General features: G+C 42.7%; 3 protein-coding genes across 4 annotated transcripts in view; all 3 read left to right on the forward strand.

Moving 5' to 3' along the window:
- The window catches only part of LOC112664092 (phosphodiesterase 4D interacting protein), a 400486-nt gene that overhangs the window by 297473 nt on the left and 80369 nt on the right, over nucleotides 1-22644 (forward strand). The window lies entirely within an intron of this gene.
- LOC112664102 (neurogenic locus notch homolog protein 2-like) lies at nucleotides 1172-12386 on the forward strand. Its single transcript, XM_049095465.1, has 3 exons — nucleotides 1172-1427; nucleotides 2978-3110; nucleotides 11917-12386. The coding sequence occupies exons 1-3, from the start codon at nucleotides 1215-1217 to the stop codon at nucleotides 11970-11972; spliced, it is 402 nt and encodes a 133-aa protein (XP_048951422.1). The 5' UTR covers nucleotides 1172-1214; the 3' UTR covers nucleotides 11973-12386.
- On the forward strand, nucleotides 15675-18098 carry ADAM30 (ADAM metallopeptidase domain 30). The gene is given in 2 exon segments (XM_025453324.3): nucleotides 15675-17853; nucleotides 17856-18098. Coding segments are annotated over 2 exon segments (2181 nt in total). The 5' UTR covers nucleotides 15675-15900; the 3' UTR covers nucleotides 18084-18098.

Here is a 22644-nt window from a genome sequence, read left to right on the forward strand (position 1 = left end):
CTGGTACAAGTCCCAGGACATCCTCACGTTACCTATTACTGAAGCCTATCCCAATGTGGTAGAATGGCCAGATTAGGGTATTAGCCTTCGTGTGGTTGACCCATCACTGATGCTAACAGATCCCTAGTTCTGACCCTAAACCAACCCTAATCCATCTGAAGGAAGAGAAATACAGATAAATGGAGGAGATAGGACCCAAGCAAAAGTTAGAAGTAAGAGTGCTGAGTGGTCAGATATGATCTTAATAACTCGTAATGGCCAGGGAAGCTCTGTATGGTACTGGGCCATGAGTCCTTAGGACATTATAAAAGGTGTGTCTTGGAATCTTGGTTCAGTTTTGCTGGAAGGAATGATGTACTTTGGGAGAGTTAGTGGTCAACAGGCTAGCTTCAAATTAAATTAGATCTAGAGGCTCTGTGCAGTTGCCTTACCCCTCATTCATATAGTAGGACTTCTTAACCGGGGGCCTATGTATTCCTAAGGATCTACATGTAAGCATTGGGAAATAATATTCCATGAGTTTTTTTCTTGAGGGAAGGCTCAGTCAATCTCCATGTAAAACCAAAGGTACTTGCATTCAGGAAAAAGCAGAGTCCCGGTGCCTGTGTCCATCAGGATGGGCTGGTGCTTACTGTGACGTGCCCAATGTGTCCTGTGAGGTGGCGGCCTTCCACTAGGTGAGCTCTGCCCTCTCAGAATCTGGGGTCACTCCGCCAAGTATCGGCCTAACTAGCAGCATTTTAGGGCAGGTATTGTTACCATGGGAAGAGTGGACAGTGGTGGGTGAGCGAGGCTCTACAGAAACGGTCTGAGATGGAAGGTGAAAGGGCAGAGGCACAGGCTTAGAGATTTCAAAAAGAAATGCATGTAAGAGGAAATGAAGACATATTTCACTTTCAGGACTTACTATTTTTTTTTTAAGATTTATTTATTTTAGAGAGAGAGAGCAAGGGAAGGGGAGGATATAGGAGGAGAGGGAGAAAGAATCTTAAAGTAGACTCCACACTCAGTGTGGAGCCCAACAGGGGGCTCCATCCCACAACCCTGAGATCACCACCTGAACTGGAATCAAGAGTTGGACGCTTAACTGACTGAGCCACCCAGGTGCCCCAGGGCTGGGTTTATTTTCAATATAAATCTGGTTCTAAGGGTTGTGAAGTAGATGAGAACACACTTAGTTGGTCTGAACCTGACATGCTGTGTGCTCTTCTGTGATGTTTCTTTCTGTACTCGGCTTCCTAGGGGTGTCCACTGACCACCTGTGCCAGCACTCCGGCATCTGCATCAATGCTGGCAACTCGCATCACTGCCAGTGCCCCCTGGGCTACACTGGGAGCTACTGTGAGGAGCAGCTCGATGAGTGCTCATCCAACCCCTGCCAGCATGGGGCCACCTGCAGGGACTTCATTGGCGGGTACAGATGTGAGGTAAGATAAGCCCCCAGAGGTCAGAGACCTCCCGAAGATGGCAGAACTGTCGTGAGCACTAGCATACTGATTTAGCTGCTTGTGACTTTTTATGAGTCACCATTTTTTTTTTTCTTTACCGTCACCATTACACTATTTACCACCACCATTCGTTTCAGTCCCCTTGTGTAATAAGTTCACAGGGCTCCAGTAAGGTATTTCTATAGAGGTCTAGAACCATTCCCTGAAGCCAACATTCACTGCCAGAGTGAGTTTCACAGGCCAGCAGTTCAGTGGCCCCTGGGACATCCCTGAATAGCAGCTGATATAGGAGAAGCCACTTTGAAGTGTGTCCTGAAGTTGTCTAGCCTGTTCCATGTAGCATCACACCAAGTATGATGTGTATATATTTGAGGAAGTGTGTATCTTTTAAGGAACATATTGCTCTAATGGCCGGGCTGATAATGGTCAGAGCAAGATGTCAACAAAACATTGGAAACTTGAATTTGACACCAATTCAGGCCACGCAGGAACACTGAGAGAAGTCGTACTTCTCATAAATGAGCCAGAGTTGGCCTCTTTATATTAGCCCGCAGTTATTCCTTCATGCGGGCTGGGACCTGTTAGTTCAAACACCATCGGTGCCAAACTCAAATTTTCACAGATCCAGTTGTTTTAAAAATAGCCTTTAGCCAATTTTTAGCCATTTAGAGCCTTTTTTGCGTTGCATATCCTGCAAAACTGCACCCAGTATCTGCAAACCATAGGTAAGCCACAGGACTTAAAGACCCCAAGCCAGTGCTGCCCTTCAGAGATCTCTGACCCAGAGACTGGCCTGGCTGCTGAGTGACATCACCGACCATGTTAGTCCCCTCTCTGTTACTCCCTTTCCTTGGAATTCACTTGCGCTCCTCTCCTTCCCCTCCTCTCCACTCTGGACAATCTCATGCTGCAAGGGATGGCCTCACATGCAAACTTGTCAAAGCATTGCCCAATAAAGCCACTTCATGGTCAAGGTCTTTTTCCCTGACCAGCCCTGAAATCCCTCAAACCCCTATAGCTACCACATTAACTAACACTCCGCCCCCATCCCTTTCTCAACCAGTTTCTCCTACGTATGTGTGGTTTCCTGAATCTAGAGATCAATAAATGCAGTGTGTTGACTACTGTCCACACTTTGATTGGACTGAGTCACAGGGTCCTCATCACACACCAAGGAATGCATATTTTAAAGATGGGAAAACCTGCATTGAGGAGCGATGAAAGTTTTGCACAGGGGTCAACCCTGAAATATCCCTCAGAATACTGAGTTCTTGCCTTCACTATAAAGTGGCTTTTCAGCTGGAAGATGTAAATGACAGTAAGCTGCAAGTTGACCCTGCGCAGGACGATTGGTGGAGCGTGTGGACTGTGCCAGAGAAGCATCCAAGAGGTGCCAGAGAAGCATCCGAGAGCTGGGTGGGGGCAGGGAGTGGGCAAAGGTATATGGCAACCTTCCAGACCTCATTTGCTCTGGTGGTCTGTTTCTAGCAATGGTCCAGTGTTTCTTCCTTTTTGCTTGCTCCTATCAGTGTGTCCCAGGATATCAGGGCGTCAATTGCGAGTATGAAGTAGATGAGTGTCAGAATCAGCCATGCCAGAACGGAGGCACCTGTGTCGACCTCGTGAACCATTTCAAGTGCTCCTGTCCACCAGGCACTCGAGGTATGCAGTCAGCCCTACCCGTCTCCATCTAGGGCATTTTCTTAAGTTATAAGCCAGTTTTTAGGATAGAAGAGATTTAAAAATTGTTTTATTTCAGTACTCCGAAGCTTTGCAACCTGGCCTGGGGGCACCTGCAGTTCCAGGGCAGGGGCTCGCTGTTCTGCCTATCTCTACTGCTTTGCTTCAGGCTGAGGTTGAGCTCGTTCTCACTTGGTAGGTCGGTCTATTACTGCTGGTCCCATGCTGATGGGAGGAGAGGCCTCAGTGTTCATTTGTCTAGCAGTCCCTAATTACCAGATGTTCTGTGAAAGTAGGATTACACAGTGGTTTTGTTTTTTACCATCCTGTTTTCAATTTAGTTTGTAGTTAGGTAATATATGCACAGGCCCAGATTTTATATATAGACACACACACCAATATACATGCAGCGAAAGCATAAGGTGAAAAGTCTGTTTCTGTTCCCCTTCCCCATACCTAGTTCTCCCCTCCCACCAACAAGGAACCTCCACTTTATTTTATTTTAGTTTCTTCTGTATCTTCTAGAGTTTTCTTTTTATGTGTCTTTTAGAATTTCTTTTCTTTATAAATTTTTCAAATTCAAATTCAATTAATTAACCTGTTGTATATTATTAGTTCAGTTACTCATTGTTGCAGGATTTCTTTATATATACATATAGAAACCAAATACAAAGATATTTTTATTTACCCCACTCCTATTTCTTACTCTTGCACTTAATTTTTTTTGTGCTTAACTCGTGATGTTTCCATATCAACTTATAGAACTTTCTTAATCTTTTTCACCCAGCAGAATTCCTTTTTAGTTTAGTATATTGAACCAATGTCCTAGTAATAGAAAATTTGGGTTTCTTCCATGTGTATATGTGTAGATACATTTTCAGAAAAGAAATTGCTGAATTAGAGAATTATATGCATTTCTGGTTTTGATCAATATTGCTGAAACATAGCATATGACCATACTGGCTTCTCAGTGTGGATGAACATATTCTCACCTATGAGTCCTTTGGTTTTCCTCTTTCAATGGTTTCTCTATTTGTATCTATATTCTTTTTTCCTATTACAGTGTTCATAATATTTTACAGAGATGAACTATGATACAAAATATTTTCAGTATATTGGTTTTTGTCTTTGATTTTCTTTATGATTTTTTTCATGCAAAGTTTTTTTTTTTTTTGTAAAGATTTATTTATTTATTTTGAGAGAGAGCGAGAGAGCATGGGGCGGGGCAGAAGGAGTGAGAGAATCTCAAGCAGACTGCTCTGAGTGCAGGGACCAAAGTGGGTCTCAATCTCATAACCCCGAGATCATGACCTGTGCTGAAACCAAGAGTCAGATGCTCAACCTACTGAGCCACCCACGCACCCCTGGAGCTTTTTGTTTTTAATCAGATTGGATTTATTAACCTCTCTTAATGGCTTATGCATTTTGAATCCTACTCAGCAATACCTTCTAGACTTTAATATCATTAAGGAATTCTCCCCATATTTTCTTCAGGTACTAGAATACTGTGCACTTTTTCCCTATGGCTACTGATTTGTCCCAACAAAATTTATGGGATATTTCTTTTTTTAAAAAAGATTTTATTTATTTATTCATGGGAGACAGAGAGAGAGAGAGAGAAAGAGGCAGAGACACAGGCAGAGGGAGAAGCAGGCTCTGGGATCATGCCCCAAGCCCCAGGCGTCCCAATATTTGATCTTTTTCACAATAATAGGAGACGGCAACTTCATCAAATTCTAAATACCCTTGTGTATTTGGGTGTTTTTCTGGACTTTTTTTTTTTTTAAGCATTAATCTGTTAATTTATCAATCCCACTCTTTTAATTATTAAGGATCCTTGATTTCAGGGTTTCCAGGCTAGGTTTATTTTTTTTTTCATATAATTTTTAAAAAAAGATTTTATTTATTTATTCATGAGAGACACGAGGTGGGTGTTGGCAGAGACGGGCAGAGAGAGAAGCAGGCTCCCTCCATGCAGGGAGCCCAATGTGGGACTCGATCCCGGGTCTCCAGGATCACGCCCTGGGCTGAAGGTGGCGCTAAACCGCTGCGCCACCCGGGCTGTCCTCATATAATTTTAGAATCAGATTGTCTATTAACAAAATCCTGGTGGCATTTTTTTTATTGGGGTCACATTCAATTTATGAATCTACGTGGGGAAACTGGAATTTTTACCATGAGGAATCTCCCTAACCAAATGGTAACATCTTTTTATTTATTCAAATCTCCTTTTGGAGGAGGAGGGGCAGGATGGCAGAAGAGTAGGGTCCCCAAGACACCTGTCCCCACCAAATTACCTAGATAAACTTCAAATCATCCTGAAAATCTACGAATTCGGCCTGAGGTTTAAACAGAGAACAGCTGGAACGCTACAGTGAGAAGAGTTTGCGCTTCTATCAAGGTAGGAAGACGGGGAAAAAGAGATAAAGAAACAAAAGGCCTCCAAGGGGGAGGGGCCCCGCGAGAAGCCGGGCTGAGGCCGGGGCGAGTGACCCCAGGACAGGAGAGCCCCGTCCCGGAGAAGCAGGAGCTGCACCAACCTTCCCGGGGGGAAAGGGGCTCGCAGGGAGGTGGAGCAGGACCCAGGAGGGCGGGGATGCCCTCGGGCTCCCGGGGACACTAACAGAGCAACTGCGCGCCCAGGTGAGTGCGCCGAGCTCCCTAAGGGCTGCAGCGCGCAGGCGGGACCCGGAGCAGCTGGAGGGGCTCGGGGGAGGCTCCGCGGAGGGGGCTGCGGGGCGGGAGCAGCTCGGAGGGGCTCAGGGCGGCTCCGCGGAGGGGGCTGCGGGGCGGGAGCAGCGGGGGGTGCTCGGGGGCGGCTCAGCGGAGGGGGCTGCGGGGCGCGAGCGCGAATCCACCAGCGCAGCCGGGAGCACAGGGCGCCGGGACACAGCCCAGGATCCGGCCTCCCCCGGGACAGGCAGAGGCCGGGAGGGCCCAGGACAGGGAGGACGCTCCTGCCCCGAGCTGAGCAGATCAGCGGCCCTGCCCCGGTCATCCAGGCCCTGCAGATGGAGAGCTCCTAGCTACTGCGGGAGCTGACTCTAGGGCTCCAGAGCTGGCCCCGCCACTGGGGTTGTTCCTCCTGGGGCCTCACGGGGTAAACAACCCCCACTGAGCCCTGCACCAGGCAGGGGGCTGAGCAGCTCCCCGACATGCTAACACCTGAAAATCAGCACAACAGGCCCCTCCCCCAGAAGACCAGCTAGACGGACAGGGGAAAAACAAATTATTGACCAAGCAGCATTGGAGTTCCAGGGGAAGTGAAGGGACTTACAGTATACAGAATCAGAGGATACTCCCCCTTGTTTTTTTCTTTTTGAATTGTTTGCTCCCCCCCCTTATTCCTTTTCTTTTTTTCTCTTTTTCTTCTTTTTTTCTTTTTTCTCTTTTTTCTTCCTTCTTTTCTTTTTCTTTCCTTCTTTCTCTTCTCTCTTTTTCTCCTTTTCTCCTAAGCAAACAATACAATTTGTTTTTGGCCACTCTGCACTGAGCAAAATGACTAGAAGGAAAACCTCACCTCAAAATAAAGAATCAGAAACAGTCCTCTCTCCCACAGAGTTACAAAATTTGGATTACAATTCAATGTCAGAAAGTAAATTCAGAAGCACTATTATAAAGCTACTGGTGGCTCTAGAAAAAAGCATAAATGACTCAAGAGACCTCATGACTGCAGAATTTAGATCTAATCAGGCAGAAATTAAAAATCAATTGAATGAGATGCAATCCAAACTAGAAGTCCTAACGACGAGGGTTAACGAGGTGGAAGAACAAGTGAGTGACATGGAAGACAAGTTGATGGCAAAGACGGAAACTGAGGAAAATAGAGACAAACAATTAAAAGATCATGAGGATAGATTAAGGGAAATAAGTGACAGCCTGAGGAAGAAAAACCTATGCCTAATTGGGGTTCCCGAGGGCGCTGAAAGGGACAGAGGTCCAGAATATGTATTTGAACAAATCCTAGCTGAAAACTTTCCTAATCTGGGAAGGGAAACAGGCATTCAGATCCAGGAAATAGAGAGATTCCCCCCTACAAATCAATAAAAACGGTTCAACACCTCAACATTTAATAGTTAAGCTTGCAAATTCCAAAGATAAAGAGAAGATCCTTAAAGCAGCAAGAGACAAGAAATCTCTAACTTTTATAGAGAGAAGTATTAGGGTAACAGCAGACCTCTCCACAGAGATCTGGCAGGCAAGAAGGGCTGGCAGGATATATTCAGGGTCCTAAATGAGAAAAAATGACAACCAAGAATACTTTATCCAGCAAGGCTCTCATTCAGAATGGAAGGAGAGATCAAGAGCTTCCAAGACAGGCAGGAACTGAAATAATATGTGACCACCAAACCAGCTCTGCAAGAAATATTAAGGGGGACTCTTAAAATTCCCCTTTAAGAAGAAGTTCAGTGGAATATCCAAGGACTGAATAGATATCATGATGACACTAAACTCATATCTGTCAATAATAACTCTGAACGTGAATGGGCTTAATGACCCCATCAAAAGGCTCAGGGTGTCATACTGGATAAAAAAGCAGGACCCATCTATTTGCTGTCTACAAGAGACTCATTTTAGACAGGAGGACACCTACAGCCTGAAAATAAAAGGTTGGAGAACCATTTACCATTCAAATGGTCCTCAAAAGAAAGCAGGGGTAGCCATCCTTATATCAGATAAACTAAAATCTACCCTGAAGACTGCAGTGAGAGATGAAGAGGGACACTATATCATACTTAAAGGATCTATCCAACAAGAGGACTTAACAATCCTCAATATATATGCCCCGAATGTGGGAGCTGCCAAATATATCAATCAATTAATAACCAAAATCAAGACATACTTAGATAATGATACACTTATACTTGGTGACTTCAATCTAGCACTTTCTACACTAGATAGGTCTTCTAAACACAACATCTCCAAAGAAACGAGAGTTTTAAATGATACACTGGACCAGATGGATTTCACAGATATCTACAGAACTTTACATCCAAACGCAACTGAATACACATTCTTCTCAAGTGCACATGGAACTTTCTCCAGAATAGACCACATACTAGGTCATAAATCGGGTCTGAACTGATACCAAAAGATTGGGATCGTCCCCTGTGTTTTCTCAGACCATAATGCCTTGAAACTAGAACTAAATCACAACAAGAAGTTTGGAAGGACCTCAAACACGTGGAGGTTAAGGACCATCTTGCTAAAAGAAGAAAGGGTCAACCAGGAAATTAAGGAAGAATTAAAAAGATTCATGGAAACTAATGAGAATGAAGATACAACCATTCAAAATCTTTGGGATGCAGCAAAAGCAGTCCTGAGGGGGAAATACATTGCAATACAAGCATCCATCCAAAACCTGGAAAGAACTCAAATATAAAAGCTAACCTTACAACTAAAGGAGCTAGAGAAAAAACAGCAAATATATCCAACACCCAGCAGAAGAAGAGAGTTAAAGATTCGAGCAGAACTCAACGAAATCGAGACCAGAAGAGCTGTGGAACAGATCAACAAAACCAGGAGTTGGTTCTTTGAAAGAATTAATAAGATAGATAAACCATTGGCCAGCCTTATTAAAAAGAAGAGAGAGAAGACTCAAATTAATAAAATCATGAATGAGGGATCCCTGGGTGGCGCAGCGGTTTGGCGCCTCCCTTTGGCCCAGGGCGCGATCCTGGAGACCCGGGATCGAATCCCACATCGGGCTCCCGGTGCATGGAGCCTGCTTCTCTCTCTGCCTGTGTCTCTGCCTCTCTCTCTCTCTCTCTCTCTCTGTGTGTGACTATCATAAAAATAAAAATAAAAAAAAAATAAAATAAAATCATGAATGAGAAAGGAGAGATCACCACCAACACCAAGGAAATACGAACGATTTTAAAAACATATTATGAACAGCTATACGCCAATAAATTAGGCAATCTAGAAGAAATGGACACATTTCTGGAGAGCCACAAACTACCAAAACTGGAACAGGAAGAAATAGAAAACTTGAGAAGGCCAATAACCAGGGAAGAAATTGAAGCAGTCATCAAAAACCTCCCAAGACACAAGAGTCCAGGGCCAGATGGCTTCCCAGGGGAATTCTATCAAACGTTTAAAGAAGAAATCATACCTATTCTACTAAAGCTGTTTGGAAAGATAGAAAGAGATGGAGTACTTCCAAATTCGTTCTATGAGGTCAGCATCACCTTAATTCCAAAACCAGACAAAGACCCCATCAAAAAGGAGAATTACAGACCAATATCCCTGATGAACATGGATGCAAAAATTCTCAACAAGATACTAGCCAATAGGATCCAACAGTACATTAAGAAAATTATTCACCATGACCAAGTAGGATTTATCTCTGGGACACAAGGCTGGTTCAAGACTCGTAAAACAATCAGTGTGATTCATCATATCAGCAAGAGAAAAACCAAGACCATATGATCCTCTCAATAGATGCAGAGAAAGCATTTGACAAAATACATCCATTCCTGATCAAAACTCTTCAGAGTGTAGGGATAGAGGGAACATTCCTCAACATCTTAAAAGCCATCTACGAAAAGCCCACAGCAAATATCATTCTCAATGGGGAAGCACTGGGAGCCTTTCCCCTAAGATCAGGAACCAGACAGGGATGTCCACTCTCACCACTGCTATTCAACATTGTACTGGAAGTCCTAGCCTCAGCAATCAGACAACAAAAAGACATTAAAGGCATTCAGATTGGCAAAGAAGAAGTCAAACTCTCCCTCTTCGCCGATGACATGATACTCTACATAGAAAACCCAAAGGCCTCCACCCCAAGATTGCTAGAACTCATACAGCAATTTGGTAATGTGGCAGGATACAAAATCAATGCCCAGAAATCAGTGGCATTTCTATACACTAACAATGAGACTGAAGAAAGAGAAATTAAGGAGTCAATCCCATTTACAATTGTATCCAAAAACATAAGATACCTAGGAATAAACCTAACCAAAGAGGTAAAGGATCTATACCCTAAATACTATAGAACACTTCTGAAAGGAATTGAGGAACACACAAAGAGATGGAAAAATATTCCATGCTCATGGATTGACAGAATTAATATTGTGAAAATCTCAATGTTACCCAGGGCAATTTACACGTTTAATACAATCCCTATCAAAATACCGTGGACTTTCTTCAGAGAGTTAGAACAAATTATTTTAAGATTTGTGTGGAATCAGAAAAGACCCCGAATAGCCAGGGGAATTTTAAAAAAGAAAACCATATCTGGGGGCATCACAATGCCAGATTTCAGGTTGTACTACAAAGCTGTGGTCATGAAGACAGTGTGGTACTGGCACAAAAACAGACACATAGATCAGTGGAACAGAATAGAGAACCCAGAAGTGGACCCTGAACTTTATGGTGAACTAATATTCGATAAAGGAGGAAAGACTATCCATTGGAAGAAAGACAGTCTCTTCAATAAATGGTGCTGGGAGAATTGGACATCCACATGCAGAAGAATGCAACTAGACCACTCTCTTTCACCATACACAAAGATAAACTCAAAATGGATGAAAGATCTAAATGTGAGACAAGAGTCCATCAAAATCCTAGAGGAGAACACAGGCAACACCCTTTTTGAACTCAGCCACAGTAACTTCTTGCAAGATACATCCACGAAGGCAAAAGAAACAAAAGCAAAAATGAACTATTGGGACTTCATCAAGATAAGAAGCTTTTGCACAGCAAAGGATACAGTCAACAAAACTCAAAGACAACCTACAGAATGGGAGAAGATATTTGCAAATGACGTATCAGATAAAGGGCTAGTTTCCAAGATCTATAAAGAACTTATTAAACTCAACAGCAAAGAAACAAACAATCCAATCATGAAATGGGCAAAAGACATGAAGAGAAATCTCACAGAGGAAGACATAGACATGGCCAACATGCACATTAGAAAATGCTCCACATCACTTGCCATCAGGGAAATACAAATCAAAACCATAATGGGATACCACCTCACCCCAGTGAGAATGGAGAAAATTAACAAGGCAGGAAACCACAAATGTTGGAGAGGATGTGGAGAAAATGGAACCCTCTTACACTGTTGGTGGGAATGTGAACTGGTGCAGCCACTCTGGAAAACTGTGTGGAGGTTCCTCAAAGAGTTAAAAATAGACCTGCCTTACAACCCAGCAATTGCACTGTTGGGGATTTACCCCAAAGATTCAGATGCAATGAAACGCTGGGACACGTGCACCCCGATGTTTCTAGAAGCAATGTCCACAATAGCCAAACTGTGGAAGGAGCCTTGGTGTCCATCGAAAGATGAATGGATAAAGAAGATGTGGTTTATGTGTACAATGGAATATTACTCAGCCATTAGAAACAACAAATACCCACCATTTGCTTCAACGTGGATGGAACTGGAGGGTATTATGCTGAGTGAAGTAACTCAATTGGAGAAGGACACACAGTGTATGTTCTCATTCATTTGGGGAATATAAATAATAGTGAAAGGGAATATAAGGGAAGGGAGAAGAAATGTGTGGGAAATATCAGAAAGGGAGACAGAACATAAAGACTCCTAACTCTGGGAAACGAACTAGGGGCGGTGGAAGGGGAGGAGAGTGGGGGGTGGGGGCGAATGGGTGATGGCCACTGATGCGAGCACTTGACGGGATGAGCACTGGGTGTTATTCTGTATGTTGGTAAATTGAACACCAATAAAAAATAAATTTATTTTTTAAAAAAAGAGTGACTGTTTTGCAGGAAAGAAGTATTCCAAAGAATGTCCTCATTCTCTGTCTCTTCTCTCCTCCAGGCCTGCTTTGTGAAGAGAACATTGATGACTGTGCTGGAGGTCTCAATAGTGGTTAGTGTGTAGGTAGGATTGGGGGCTACTGTTGTTGCTGCTTGCCTGGCCTTGCAGAAGTGCGGTGTGAGCACAACATCAATGAGGGCCTCTCGAACCCCTGCAGCTCTGAGAGTAGCCTGGACTGCATCCAGCTGACCAACGACTACCTGTGTGTCTGCCGCAGAGCCTTCACTGATGAGAGCCTCTCCAGTGCCCCCAGCACTCTGCCTTGGAGACGCTTTGAGTGAGGAAATTGGGCCCTGTGTGTCACTTCCCAGACCCAAGTGAAACTTTTTTCTTACATAGGAAAGACTAGACCAGCTTAATTCAGAGTTCCACTTTTTCCCTAGGTCAGTGCTTCATGGATGTTGTAGTCCACCTCTGCCTTTTTTTCTTCCTGAGATGCTTTCTTTTATTATACACTGATTATATCAGACTGTAACAGAAATACAGAAAAAGAAATAGAATGTTGGGAGTGGTTGAGCAAAATAACACTTTTTAATTGGAGCAAAATACACATACAGTATACCATCTTAACCATTTTTAAGTGTACAGTTCAGTGGTTTTGAAATCATTCACGTTACTGTGCTGTCAACACCAAATCCATTCACAGAAGTCTTTCTTCTGAGTAAAATAATGTCTTGTGATCAGAAACCATACATCTACTCTACTTTCATCACCCTATCTCTTTTGGCATGTAATGATTTGGGTTTCTGGGTAGACACTGCCATGGTGACCTCTACCTCTGGGACCCTGAGAGGATTGGGATCTTCTAGGTCATATAAGGGGAATAGGTCTAAATTGAGGTGTGTTTAAGCAAAAACCAGTTCATGAAGGTTATGCACTAGAAAGCTCCGGGGGTATGGCCTGCATAGCTAAGAGTTGGTCATGCTCCTAGCTCTTCTCAGGCTTCTTCTTTTTCATTATACATCATAAAGATGACCAAGTCCTGCCTCAGAATAGGGGCTTATCTTAGGCCCTTAACTACTTACCTCTAAGGGTAAGCAGCTTGGTGGCTTTGTGGGACTACGATAATATCTAACAGTGTCAGTGTCAACCAGATGCTTAGATGAGAAGTTTACTTGGCATTTCTGGAGTCATTACAGACCTTGTGCTATAGTAGTATTACTTAGGAATCAGATAATAGGCAACAGTAGTCTCCTTTAGTGATAATTTGGCAACCCAAGAAAACTTACTGGAACACTTAGGAATCCAGTGAATCAAATGATATAAAATTAATTCACAGAGAAACCTCTGCTATAAACCAAAACCAATTGGGGGATGCAATTGAAGAGAAGATCACATTTATAATAACAAACACACATACCAATAACCTTTCAAGAATTACTGACTACAAATACTACCAAATATACCCACTCCTGACAACTTGAGTGACTGCTGCCCCTTTAACAATTACAGCTTTAATGTTGCTCTATTCTTCTCACCTGCTAGATAAAAAAACATAACCATATCTGATCATGCCTGCCACCGATGCTCATCTTTGAACCCATCTCAACATCACCTAAAACAAGGGCAACCCTATCTTACACACACTTCCACAAACCCACATCTCCTCCTTGTGTGCATTTCCCCTGAAGCAAAGTTCCGCAATAACTCCATCTTTGTTTGACTTGCAGGGGTGCTCCTCATGGCCTCTGGCTGGCTGACATCAACAGAAGCCTGTGCTGAAACTCCAAACCAGAAAGAATCCCATTTTTAACCATGTTATACACAGAGCATGTACTGTGACAGTGAGTACTCATGAATTTATTTTAAGAATATCTGGAACATCACAAAAATTGCATGTGGATGAAGCCATGCTAAAATCTCAGTGCTTCAAAGGGTCAGTATTATATAGACAGGTATCACTGAGCATAGTGGTATCAAATAGGAAACAAAAAAATTGCAACCAACCAGCAACCCTATGTGTATGAAGAATTTTAAAACTATGAGTCATTTATAAACACAAATCTAAGTTAGAAGATATTTAGAAATTGCACGAAAATACTTATCAAATAGTACCACTACTTTTGAAATACCATTGCATACCTGCTGTATTAAGTATTCTATCCACATTTCCAATATTCTTTAGAATTCTCTGAACAGTTTATCAGCAAATCTCTTATTCCTCTAATTCCCTGTTCAAATTAATAACTCTCTATCTAACATTTCCCTCTTCAACTATGATGTGGATTCTTTCTCCTGACTGAACCCAGACTGATAGAAGGTAACTTTTGCAGAGAAACATTGCTCTGCGTTGTGTTTACTTTCATCTTAATATCAACAAGTTAGAAGCTCTTCATCTATAATTTTTTAATAATTATTTTTCAAAAGGGACATAATGAATGAATGATGGCTATTCTAGGAAGGGACAAAATACTCCGTGCTATAAAATTTCAAGACATAAGTTAAAAAGATAGTAGCCATAGTCAGTCTACTGGCACTATCCCTTACCGATACCTTTATGACTCCAGCTAACGTGTCAACCTAAAGATTAATGATTGCAAAGCATATCTGTCTCATCTCAGAAAGTAGAAACAAACTTCTGGGCTATTAAAGCATTTTTTTTTCATTGTGAAATGTAACACACACAGAAATGAGCATACGTTTTTAGGAATGGTTTAACAGATGTGTACAGCAAACCCCAACAGCCAGGCACTCTAGAAGCTACATGAACCATACCCTGCCCCTTCCTCATCCACTCCTGATTACACCCTAGAAGTAGGGTGACAGCTCATCCTCACGGTTCCCATAATTATTTCCTAGATTCAGTTTACCAAGTGCATGTAGCCCTAAAAGTAACGTTTAATTTCGTCTGATTCTGATCTTTATGTTTGTGTTTTGTTTTTCTTTGTTTGTAATATTTGTCCTCATCATGCATATAAATAACTCTGATGCATCATCTCCATTGCTGTAGTCACTGTTGATGGAAAGCTGAATTGTTTCCAATTTGGGGAATATTGCTGTTTCATGTATCCTGGTGAATTCATGCACACATGTCTGTAGAGTATGTATCTAGGAGTGGAACTGCTGGATCGTAGGGTCTGCATATTTCCAACTGTATGAGATACCGCTAAAGGGCTTTCTAATGCAGTTCAGCCTATTAAACTCTCTCCAGAGATGTGTAAGAGTTGTTGTCATTCTACACCCTCATCAAAGTTTGGTATTGTCAGCTGTTTAGAAATCATTTGAATCCCTGACCTCCTCCCTCACCCACCACTCATACTACAAACATAACCACTGGGATGCCTTTCTGGGAGAGCTCCCGGGGTTCTGCTCTTCTGCTCTCACAGGTGCTCTTCTATTCCTAGATTCTGCACCGCCCCCTCCTCCGCCCCCCTCCCCCCCAATCTGGGTAGTCTCTGGCACCCAAGGACACACAGCAGAAAGAGCCACTTGACAAAATGAGCTGGAGTCTTTCTCTTGCCGGAAGCCAGGCACTGCCCGGGGAGGGGAGGGGGTGAGACCCCTGGTGGTGTCTGCCTCTGCCGCTCTGCCTAGAAAACACCCACCGAGGGAAACCGTCAGGTGTGTCCTAGGGCGAATGGAAACAGCCCAACCGGCATAGGACGGACTGACCCTTGAGCAAGAGCGTTGTCCTCCTTTCTCTGCAGCCCTTCTCCTTTGTCCAAGCTGCTCTCTGCCCCTCATCCCTCGTGCCAGCAGCCCCTCCCTCTCGCCTGTTTTATTCTCGCGCACCCCTCCCTCGGTTCTCCCTCGGTTCTCCCTCGGTTCTCCCTCGTGCGCCCAACGGCACCGCCCAGGAAACGAACTAGATTAGAGAAGTTCTGGGAATGTCAACTAGACCGAGCCTTGGGAGGCTGGGGTTTCCTGCAAACCCTGCTTTGGCAGCTCCGCACTTTGCGCTCCCACTTCTCTAGAGGCCGCCCCTGGACCCTGACTCGCAGGCCAGTTGCAGGGACTGACCTGCTAGGACCGAGATCTGGGGCCATGAGGTCAGGAAGGACCTTACTCCCCCAAGGCCCTTCGCTCCCCACGCTAGTCCTCGTGGCGCTCCTGGTGGGTGCTCTTGGCGAGGATATGATTTTTCACCCTGAGTGGGGATTTGAGTCGTATGAAATCATCATTCCCAAGAAGCTGAGCTTCCGGGGAGGTCAGCAGGGTGCTGTGGAGCAAGTGTCCTACCTCCTGCAGGTCAAAGGCAAGAAGTATGTCCTTCACCTGTGGCCCAAGAGGTTTCTATTACCCCGAAATCTGAAGGTTCTCTCCTACACGGAACAGGAGAAACTCCTGGAGGATCATCCTTACATACCCAGGGACTGCAACTACGTAGGCTCGGTTGAAGGAACTCAGGATTCAGAGGCTACTTTAAGTACATGCATGGGGAGTCTTCGAGGCATATTGAAAATTGATGAGGAACATTACCAAATCGAGCCCCTCAGGGGCTCTTCCAGCTTTGAACATGTCATATATCTCCTGAAGGAAGAGGACAAATTTCAGAATCATACCTGTGGCTTAACTAATGATGAACTAGAAAAACTGATAGCCGAGAATGAGAATATGGCTAGGCGTAGCGACTTTTATAATTCCTATAAGCATCAGAAGTACACAGAAGTGGCCATGGTCTTTGATCACAGTAGATACTTGTTTTTACAATCCAATGTTACTCGAGTCATATATGATGCCATTCTTTTGATTGCGGTTATGGACACCTTCTTTAGAGAGATAGGTATGAGGCTACATCTACAAGGTACTGAAATATGGACAAATGAAGACAAAATAAATATTAACAGTATGAACTCAGGAGAAATTCTAGATGCATTTTTAAGATATCGCAAAATACACCTTTCTGTTCAGATTCCACATGATTGGGGACATTTGTATATTTCAAAGACTTTTGTTCATGCTAATGCTATTGGATGGTCGTTTGTTGGAGGTGCATGTGTAGAAAACTATAGTGGCTCAGTAAGTACTCTTACAGATATAAATATCCTTGCTGCCAGCAGAATGTCTGCTCATGAACTGGGCCATGGTGTAGGAATGAAACATGATACAGAATTTTGTCAATGTAGGGGTAGGCGAACTTGTATCATGGGCACTGGGAGTAGTGGGTTTAGTAATTGTAGTTATTTGTGGTATTTTTATCACGCACATACATCAGGACACTGTCTAAATAATATCCCAGGACTGGGTTATGTGTTGGAGAGATGTGGAAATAAAATTGTGGAAGGGAATGAAGACTGTGATTGTGGTTCAAGAGAGGAGTGTAAAAAAGACAAGTGTTGCCAACCAGATTGTAAATTCACGGAGGGTGCCAATTGTAGCACTGGGCTTTGCTGTCATAACTGCCACTTTCGTCCACTTGGGTACATGTGTCGAGAGGAAGATAATGAATGTGACCTTGCAGAGTACTGCAATGGAATCTCAAATTTATGCCCAAATGACAGTTATAAGCTTGATGGAACCCCTTGCAAGCATAACTCCCTTTGTTTCAGAAAGAGGTGCCGTTCCAGATATGTGCAGTGCCAAAACATTTTTGGACCTCATGCCATGGAGGCTCCTGATCAGTGCTATCACGCAGTTAATTTAATGGGTGATCAATATGGGAACTGTGAAATTTTAGGAGTCCGTGCCTATAAAGCTTGTACCGAGGCAAATGCAATGTGTGGCAGGCTGCAGTGTATAAATGTCAACACCATCCCTGATCTGCCAGAGCATACGATCGTCATCTCTACTCATCTGCAAGAGGAAAATCTCATGTGCTGGGGGGTAGGCTACCACAAAGCCATGATACCTATGGGAATACCTGACATAGGTGTAATAAATGATGGTACCCGCTGTGGTTATAACGGACTATGTATTAACAGAACTTGTGTGAACGACTCAGTCTTGGATTTTAACTGTTTTCCTAAAAAGTGCAACCACCGAGGCGTTTGCAACAATAAAAAAAAAACTGCCACTGCATGTATGGCTGGGCCCCTCCATTCTATGAGGAGGTACGGTATGGAGGAAGCATTGACAGTGGGCCTGCGAGGAAGCAGAAAGAGGAGGTGCCTACACCAGTACAGGTCGTGTCCGTTATGTTAGTACGCCTTATTTTCTTAGTCATCTCAGTGATTGTTGTGTTTTTCAAGAGAATGATAAGACAGTATATGCAATCCAAACAGAAATAAACACCACCAGTTAACCTCTAAAAATAAATAATACAAGGCAAAAAATACCAAGAACCCAAATGAGTAATCAGGCGATCCACAGTCATTTTATAACACAGAATCATATATTGAACAAGCTTAGCATTTACCCAAATGGCACTTTGTTCTTATTCCAATTCTTTTTTTTTTTTAATGTAACTCTTCCTTCAAGGTTGGATTGGCAAATAAATGATATTCTTGTTTGGGAAACAAATGAGTGCATTTTGCTTTTTCAATACTCACTTGCTCCTTCATTTGTGATCAAGTTTTGGATATCCTGAAATGAATGGCCCAACAACTTTTCTGAACACTAAAGCTCTGCATATTGTTTTACAGAATTACATTGGTTTTCACACTAGAGTCCTGTGGCTCAGAATCCCAGAAAACAAAGTGCTTATCTGCCTTCCTCTCTGCCTCCCTGTTGTGATCAGTGAGAACTCTGTGCTAGGGTCCCTGTTGACTGATGAATGTTGACCACCACTCTTATAAATAGAAATCCATACATTATAAGGAGTGTTCCTCAGGTAAATCTTTCCCCTGTATGTGGTCATTTTATGGATCACTTCAGCTCTGTAGATGTGTGGTCTCTGACAGGTGCTTGGGGCAATCTCAGTTGTTGGAGGAAGGACACTAATCTACCATAACTCTTGCATTTCATCAAAGTCTGTAAATGATGACACACCCTGGCAGCATCATGTGGAAAAGACTTTTAACAAAGTTCTGTGCTTTGGGCTTTTGTTTGTAGGAGCAGGTCTTTTGTGAATGTGTACTGAGGGACATGTGGCCCTAGATTTGCTGCACCCCTAATAGAGCAGAGAGTGAGGAATGCCTTCCACCATGTACCCCCATATCTGCCTCCTAAAATTCTCACCTCTTTGCCCAAAGCTGAGTGTGGGAGGAGGGAAGGACTAAGTGGCAGCTTTGGAGGAGTCAATGCCCACATTTCATGCCCAGGGAGGATCTCATCCTTCCCAGATCTGTGTCAGCCCATGAGTTCATGGTCTTGCTCTAGGCCAATTCCACCTTCTGTTGTCTCACCTCACTCCCGTGCACTCCCCAGGCACCACTGTATCTCACTATCCTCACCCTGGTCTCCTCTTTCCTCAGCCATGTTCTTCTAATCAAAGAAGTTGTGGGAGGCTCATAGTAAAGAGCAGTTTCCTTGAACTATTTGCGGACTGTTTTTAGTCAAAGGAGAACAAGAAAACTCTGACTTTGTGATGATCATAATTCTGACATTTATCAAGCTTGGCCATCACCAGAGAACATCCTGAGAATGCAAGGACATTTTAGTTGTAGCTGCAATATTGACAGTGATGGCTACCATTTACGGAGAGTTCACTCCATGCCAGGCAGTGTTCTATATGCCTGGTGTGTATTTATGTATCTTCACTCCTGAAAATAACTCTGTGTGGTGTGTGTTATTATTTTGTCCTTTCCAATAGAGAAATTAAAGCGTGATGATGTGAAATAGTCTGTTCAAGATGGTATAGCTAGTAAGTAATGATATTATTACAAGAAGCATTATATATGTGGACTCTTGGGAAGACTGTACTATTGCTGGGTAGAGTACTCTATAAGCATTAATCAGATAAAGTTGGTTGATAGTGTTGCTTAAGCCTACTCTATCCTTGCTGCATTTGGTCTACTTGTTCTTAATGTTAATTTGCCTATTCCTCCTTGCATTTCTATCAGTTTGCGTCATGAGCAATAGACCTTGCTCTGAAGTCTATTGCAGCTGATATTAATACAGTTCCTATAACTTCCCTTTGACTACTGTTCATATGGCATATACATCTTTTTCCATTCTGTTATCTGACTATATTAGTATCTCCATATTTATAGTGTGTTTCTTATAGGCAACATGTAGTTGAGTAGTTTTTAATATCAAGTCTGACAATTTCTTTTAATTTAACCATTAACATTTAAGGTGATTACTGAAAGAGCTAGGTTTGTGTCTATTCACTCCTATTAGTTTTTGGTTTGTCCCATGTTCCTTCTATTTCTTCCTTATTTATTTATTTATTTATTTATTTATTTATTTATTTATTTATGATAGTCACACACACAGAGATAGAGAGAGAGAGAGAGAGAGAGAGGCAGAGACATAGGCAGAGGGAGAAGCAGGCTCCATGCACCGGGAGCCCGATGTGGGATTCGATCCCGGGTCTCCAGGATCGCGCCCCGGGCCAAAGGCAGGCGCCAAACCGCTGCGCCACCCAGGGATCCCTATTTCTTCCTTCTTTTGCATTAAGCTATATTTTTAAAAATAATTTCATGTCATCTCCTTTGGTTACTAGCTCTAACTCTTCATTATTTTATTTCATTATTTATTATTATTTTTAATTTTTTTTATTGGAGTTCAATTTGCCAACATATAGCATAACACCCAGTGCTCATCCCGCCAAGTGCCCCCCTCAGTGCCCATCACCCAGTCACCCCAACCCCCCGCCCACCTCCCCTACCACTACCCCTTGTTCATTTCCCAGAGCTAGGTGTCTCTCATGTTTTGTCACCCTCACTGATATTTTCACTCATTTTCTCTCCTTTCCATTTATTCCCTTTCACTAATTTTTATATTCCCCAAATGAATGAGACCATATAATGTTTGTCCTTTTCCAATTGACTTATTTCAATCAGCATAATACCCTCCAGTTCCATCCACATTGAAGCAAATAGTGGGTATTTGTCGTTTTTAATGGCTGAGTAATATTCCATTGTATATATAGACCACATCTTCTTTATCCATTCATCTTTTGATGGACATCAAGTCTCCTTCCATAGCTTGGCTATTGTGGACATTGCTGCTAGAAACATTGGGGTGCAGGTATCCTGCCCTTTCACTGCATCTGTATTTTTGGGGTAAATCCCCAGCAGTGCAATTGCTGGGTCATAGGGCAGGTCTATTTTTAACTCTTTGAGGAACCTCCATACAGTTTTCCAGAGTGGCTGCACCAGTTCACATTCCCACCAACAGTGCAAGAGGGTTCCTCTTTTCTCCACATCTTCTCCAACATTTGTTGTTTCCTATCTTGTTCATTTTCACCATTCTCACTGGGGTGAGGTGGTATCTCATTATGGTTTTGATTCGTATTGCCCTGATGGCAAGTGATGCGGAGCATTTTCTCATGTGCTTGTTGGCCATGTCTCTGTCTTCCTCTGTGAAATTTCTGTTCATGTCTTTTGCTCATTTCATGATTGGATTGTTTTTTCTTTGCTGTTGAGTTTAATAAGTTCTTTATAGATCTTGGATACTAGCCCTTTATCTGATATGTCATTTGCAAATATCTTCTCCTATTCTGTAGGTTGTCTTTTAGTTTTGTTGATTGTTTCTTTTGCTGTGCAGAAGCTTTTTAGAATATATTCACATGTCACACAAGCATTTTAAATGTAATAAAAAACAGAAGTGGAATCAAAAGAAAGATTTCAGCTTTACACTGGTTACTACATGGTAAGCTTGTAGGAAAAACTGGTTCACACAAGGGTAATGTTTTTCTTCCCCAGTAGACTGAAAGCCCTAAAAAGGCAGGGATGTGTCTCCTTCTGTCTTGGATACATCCCTAAGAAATTACATGGGTCCACTGACAGAAAAAAACAAACCTTAATAAACATTTGTTGAGGCTAGGTGTACATCTCCATATCTAGAAAGCTCCTTCGGTATAACCTAGACTGATTAAACTATAGTTGAGGACACTGAGGTCTCATGTTGAGATACCTGGCCAATGAGGTCACACAGCTCATTCAGAAAGTAAAAATAAGTGACTAGTAACAAAATAACAAGCAACAATCTCCAAATCAGCAACCCAGACTGTTTCTAGCATAATGACACATATTGTTGTATGTTTGGGTAGGTCTAAATTTTAGGCATAGCCGATTCAGGTGCCATTTCAAGTTAAATGATCTGAATAAGAAAGCACTATGCGCTAGTGGACAAAAGTCTTTTACTGCACATGAACAATCTAAAAGGAAGAAACCATCTTATAAATATTTGTATATAATGCTATAAAATTACGGACATAATGCACTCATTCCTATATAATGAAATACCCATCCTACTTTGCACTTTCCTAGGGCCACAAGTAATTCCTATCAAATACCCATTCCATATGATAGTCACCTCTCCGAGACAAAATGAAAGTCAGCAAGCTACCTTCTTTCTCAATATTTGTATTCCTTATCTTATCTGATTAGTCTTCCTTGGATTTAGAACTTGGAAAATGGAAAATCTGGGTTCAATGTAAACCTATGACCATGATGATACAGGGACTGTTCTAGGGGGCTTTCCTTCGTAATAGAACTTATAGAAATGGTCCCCTACCGTAGGGTTGACCATGGGCTGGACATTTGGCCTAAGACACTTTATATGACAGAGAGAATTTCCTGAGATGTGATAGACTAGGAAGAGTGAAAAAGCCAAGAATGATGGATCCACAGTGAGAGACAGGAGGAGGCACATGTACACATAGGACAGGAGAAGAAAGGCTCCATGCCCAACTGAAGAGCAAGGGGCCTCTGTGTGGAAGGAAAAACACTTTTGGAACAA

This window comes from Canis lupus, chromosome 17 (assembly GCF_003254725.2).
Source record: "Canis lupus dingo isolate Sandy chromosome 17, ASM325472v2, whole genome shotgun sequence".
Lineage (NCBI taxonomy): Eukaryota > Metazoa > Chordata > Mammalia > Carnivora > Canidae > Canis > Canis lupus.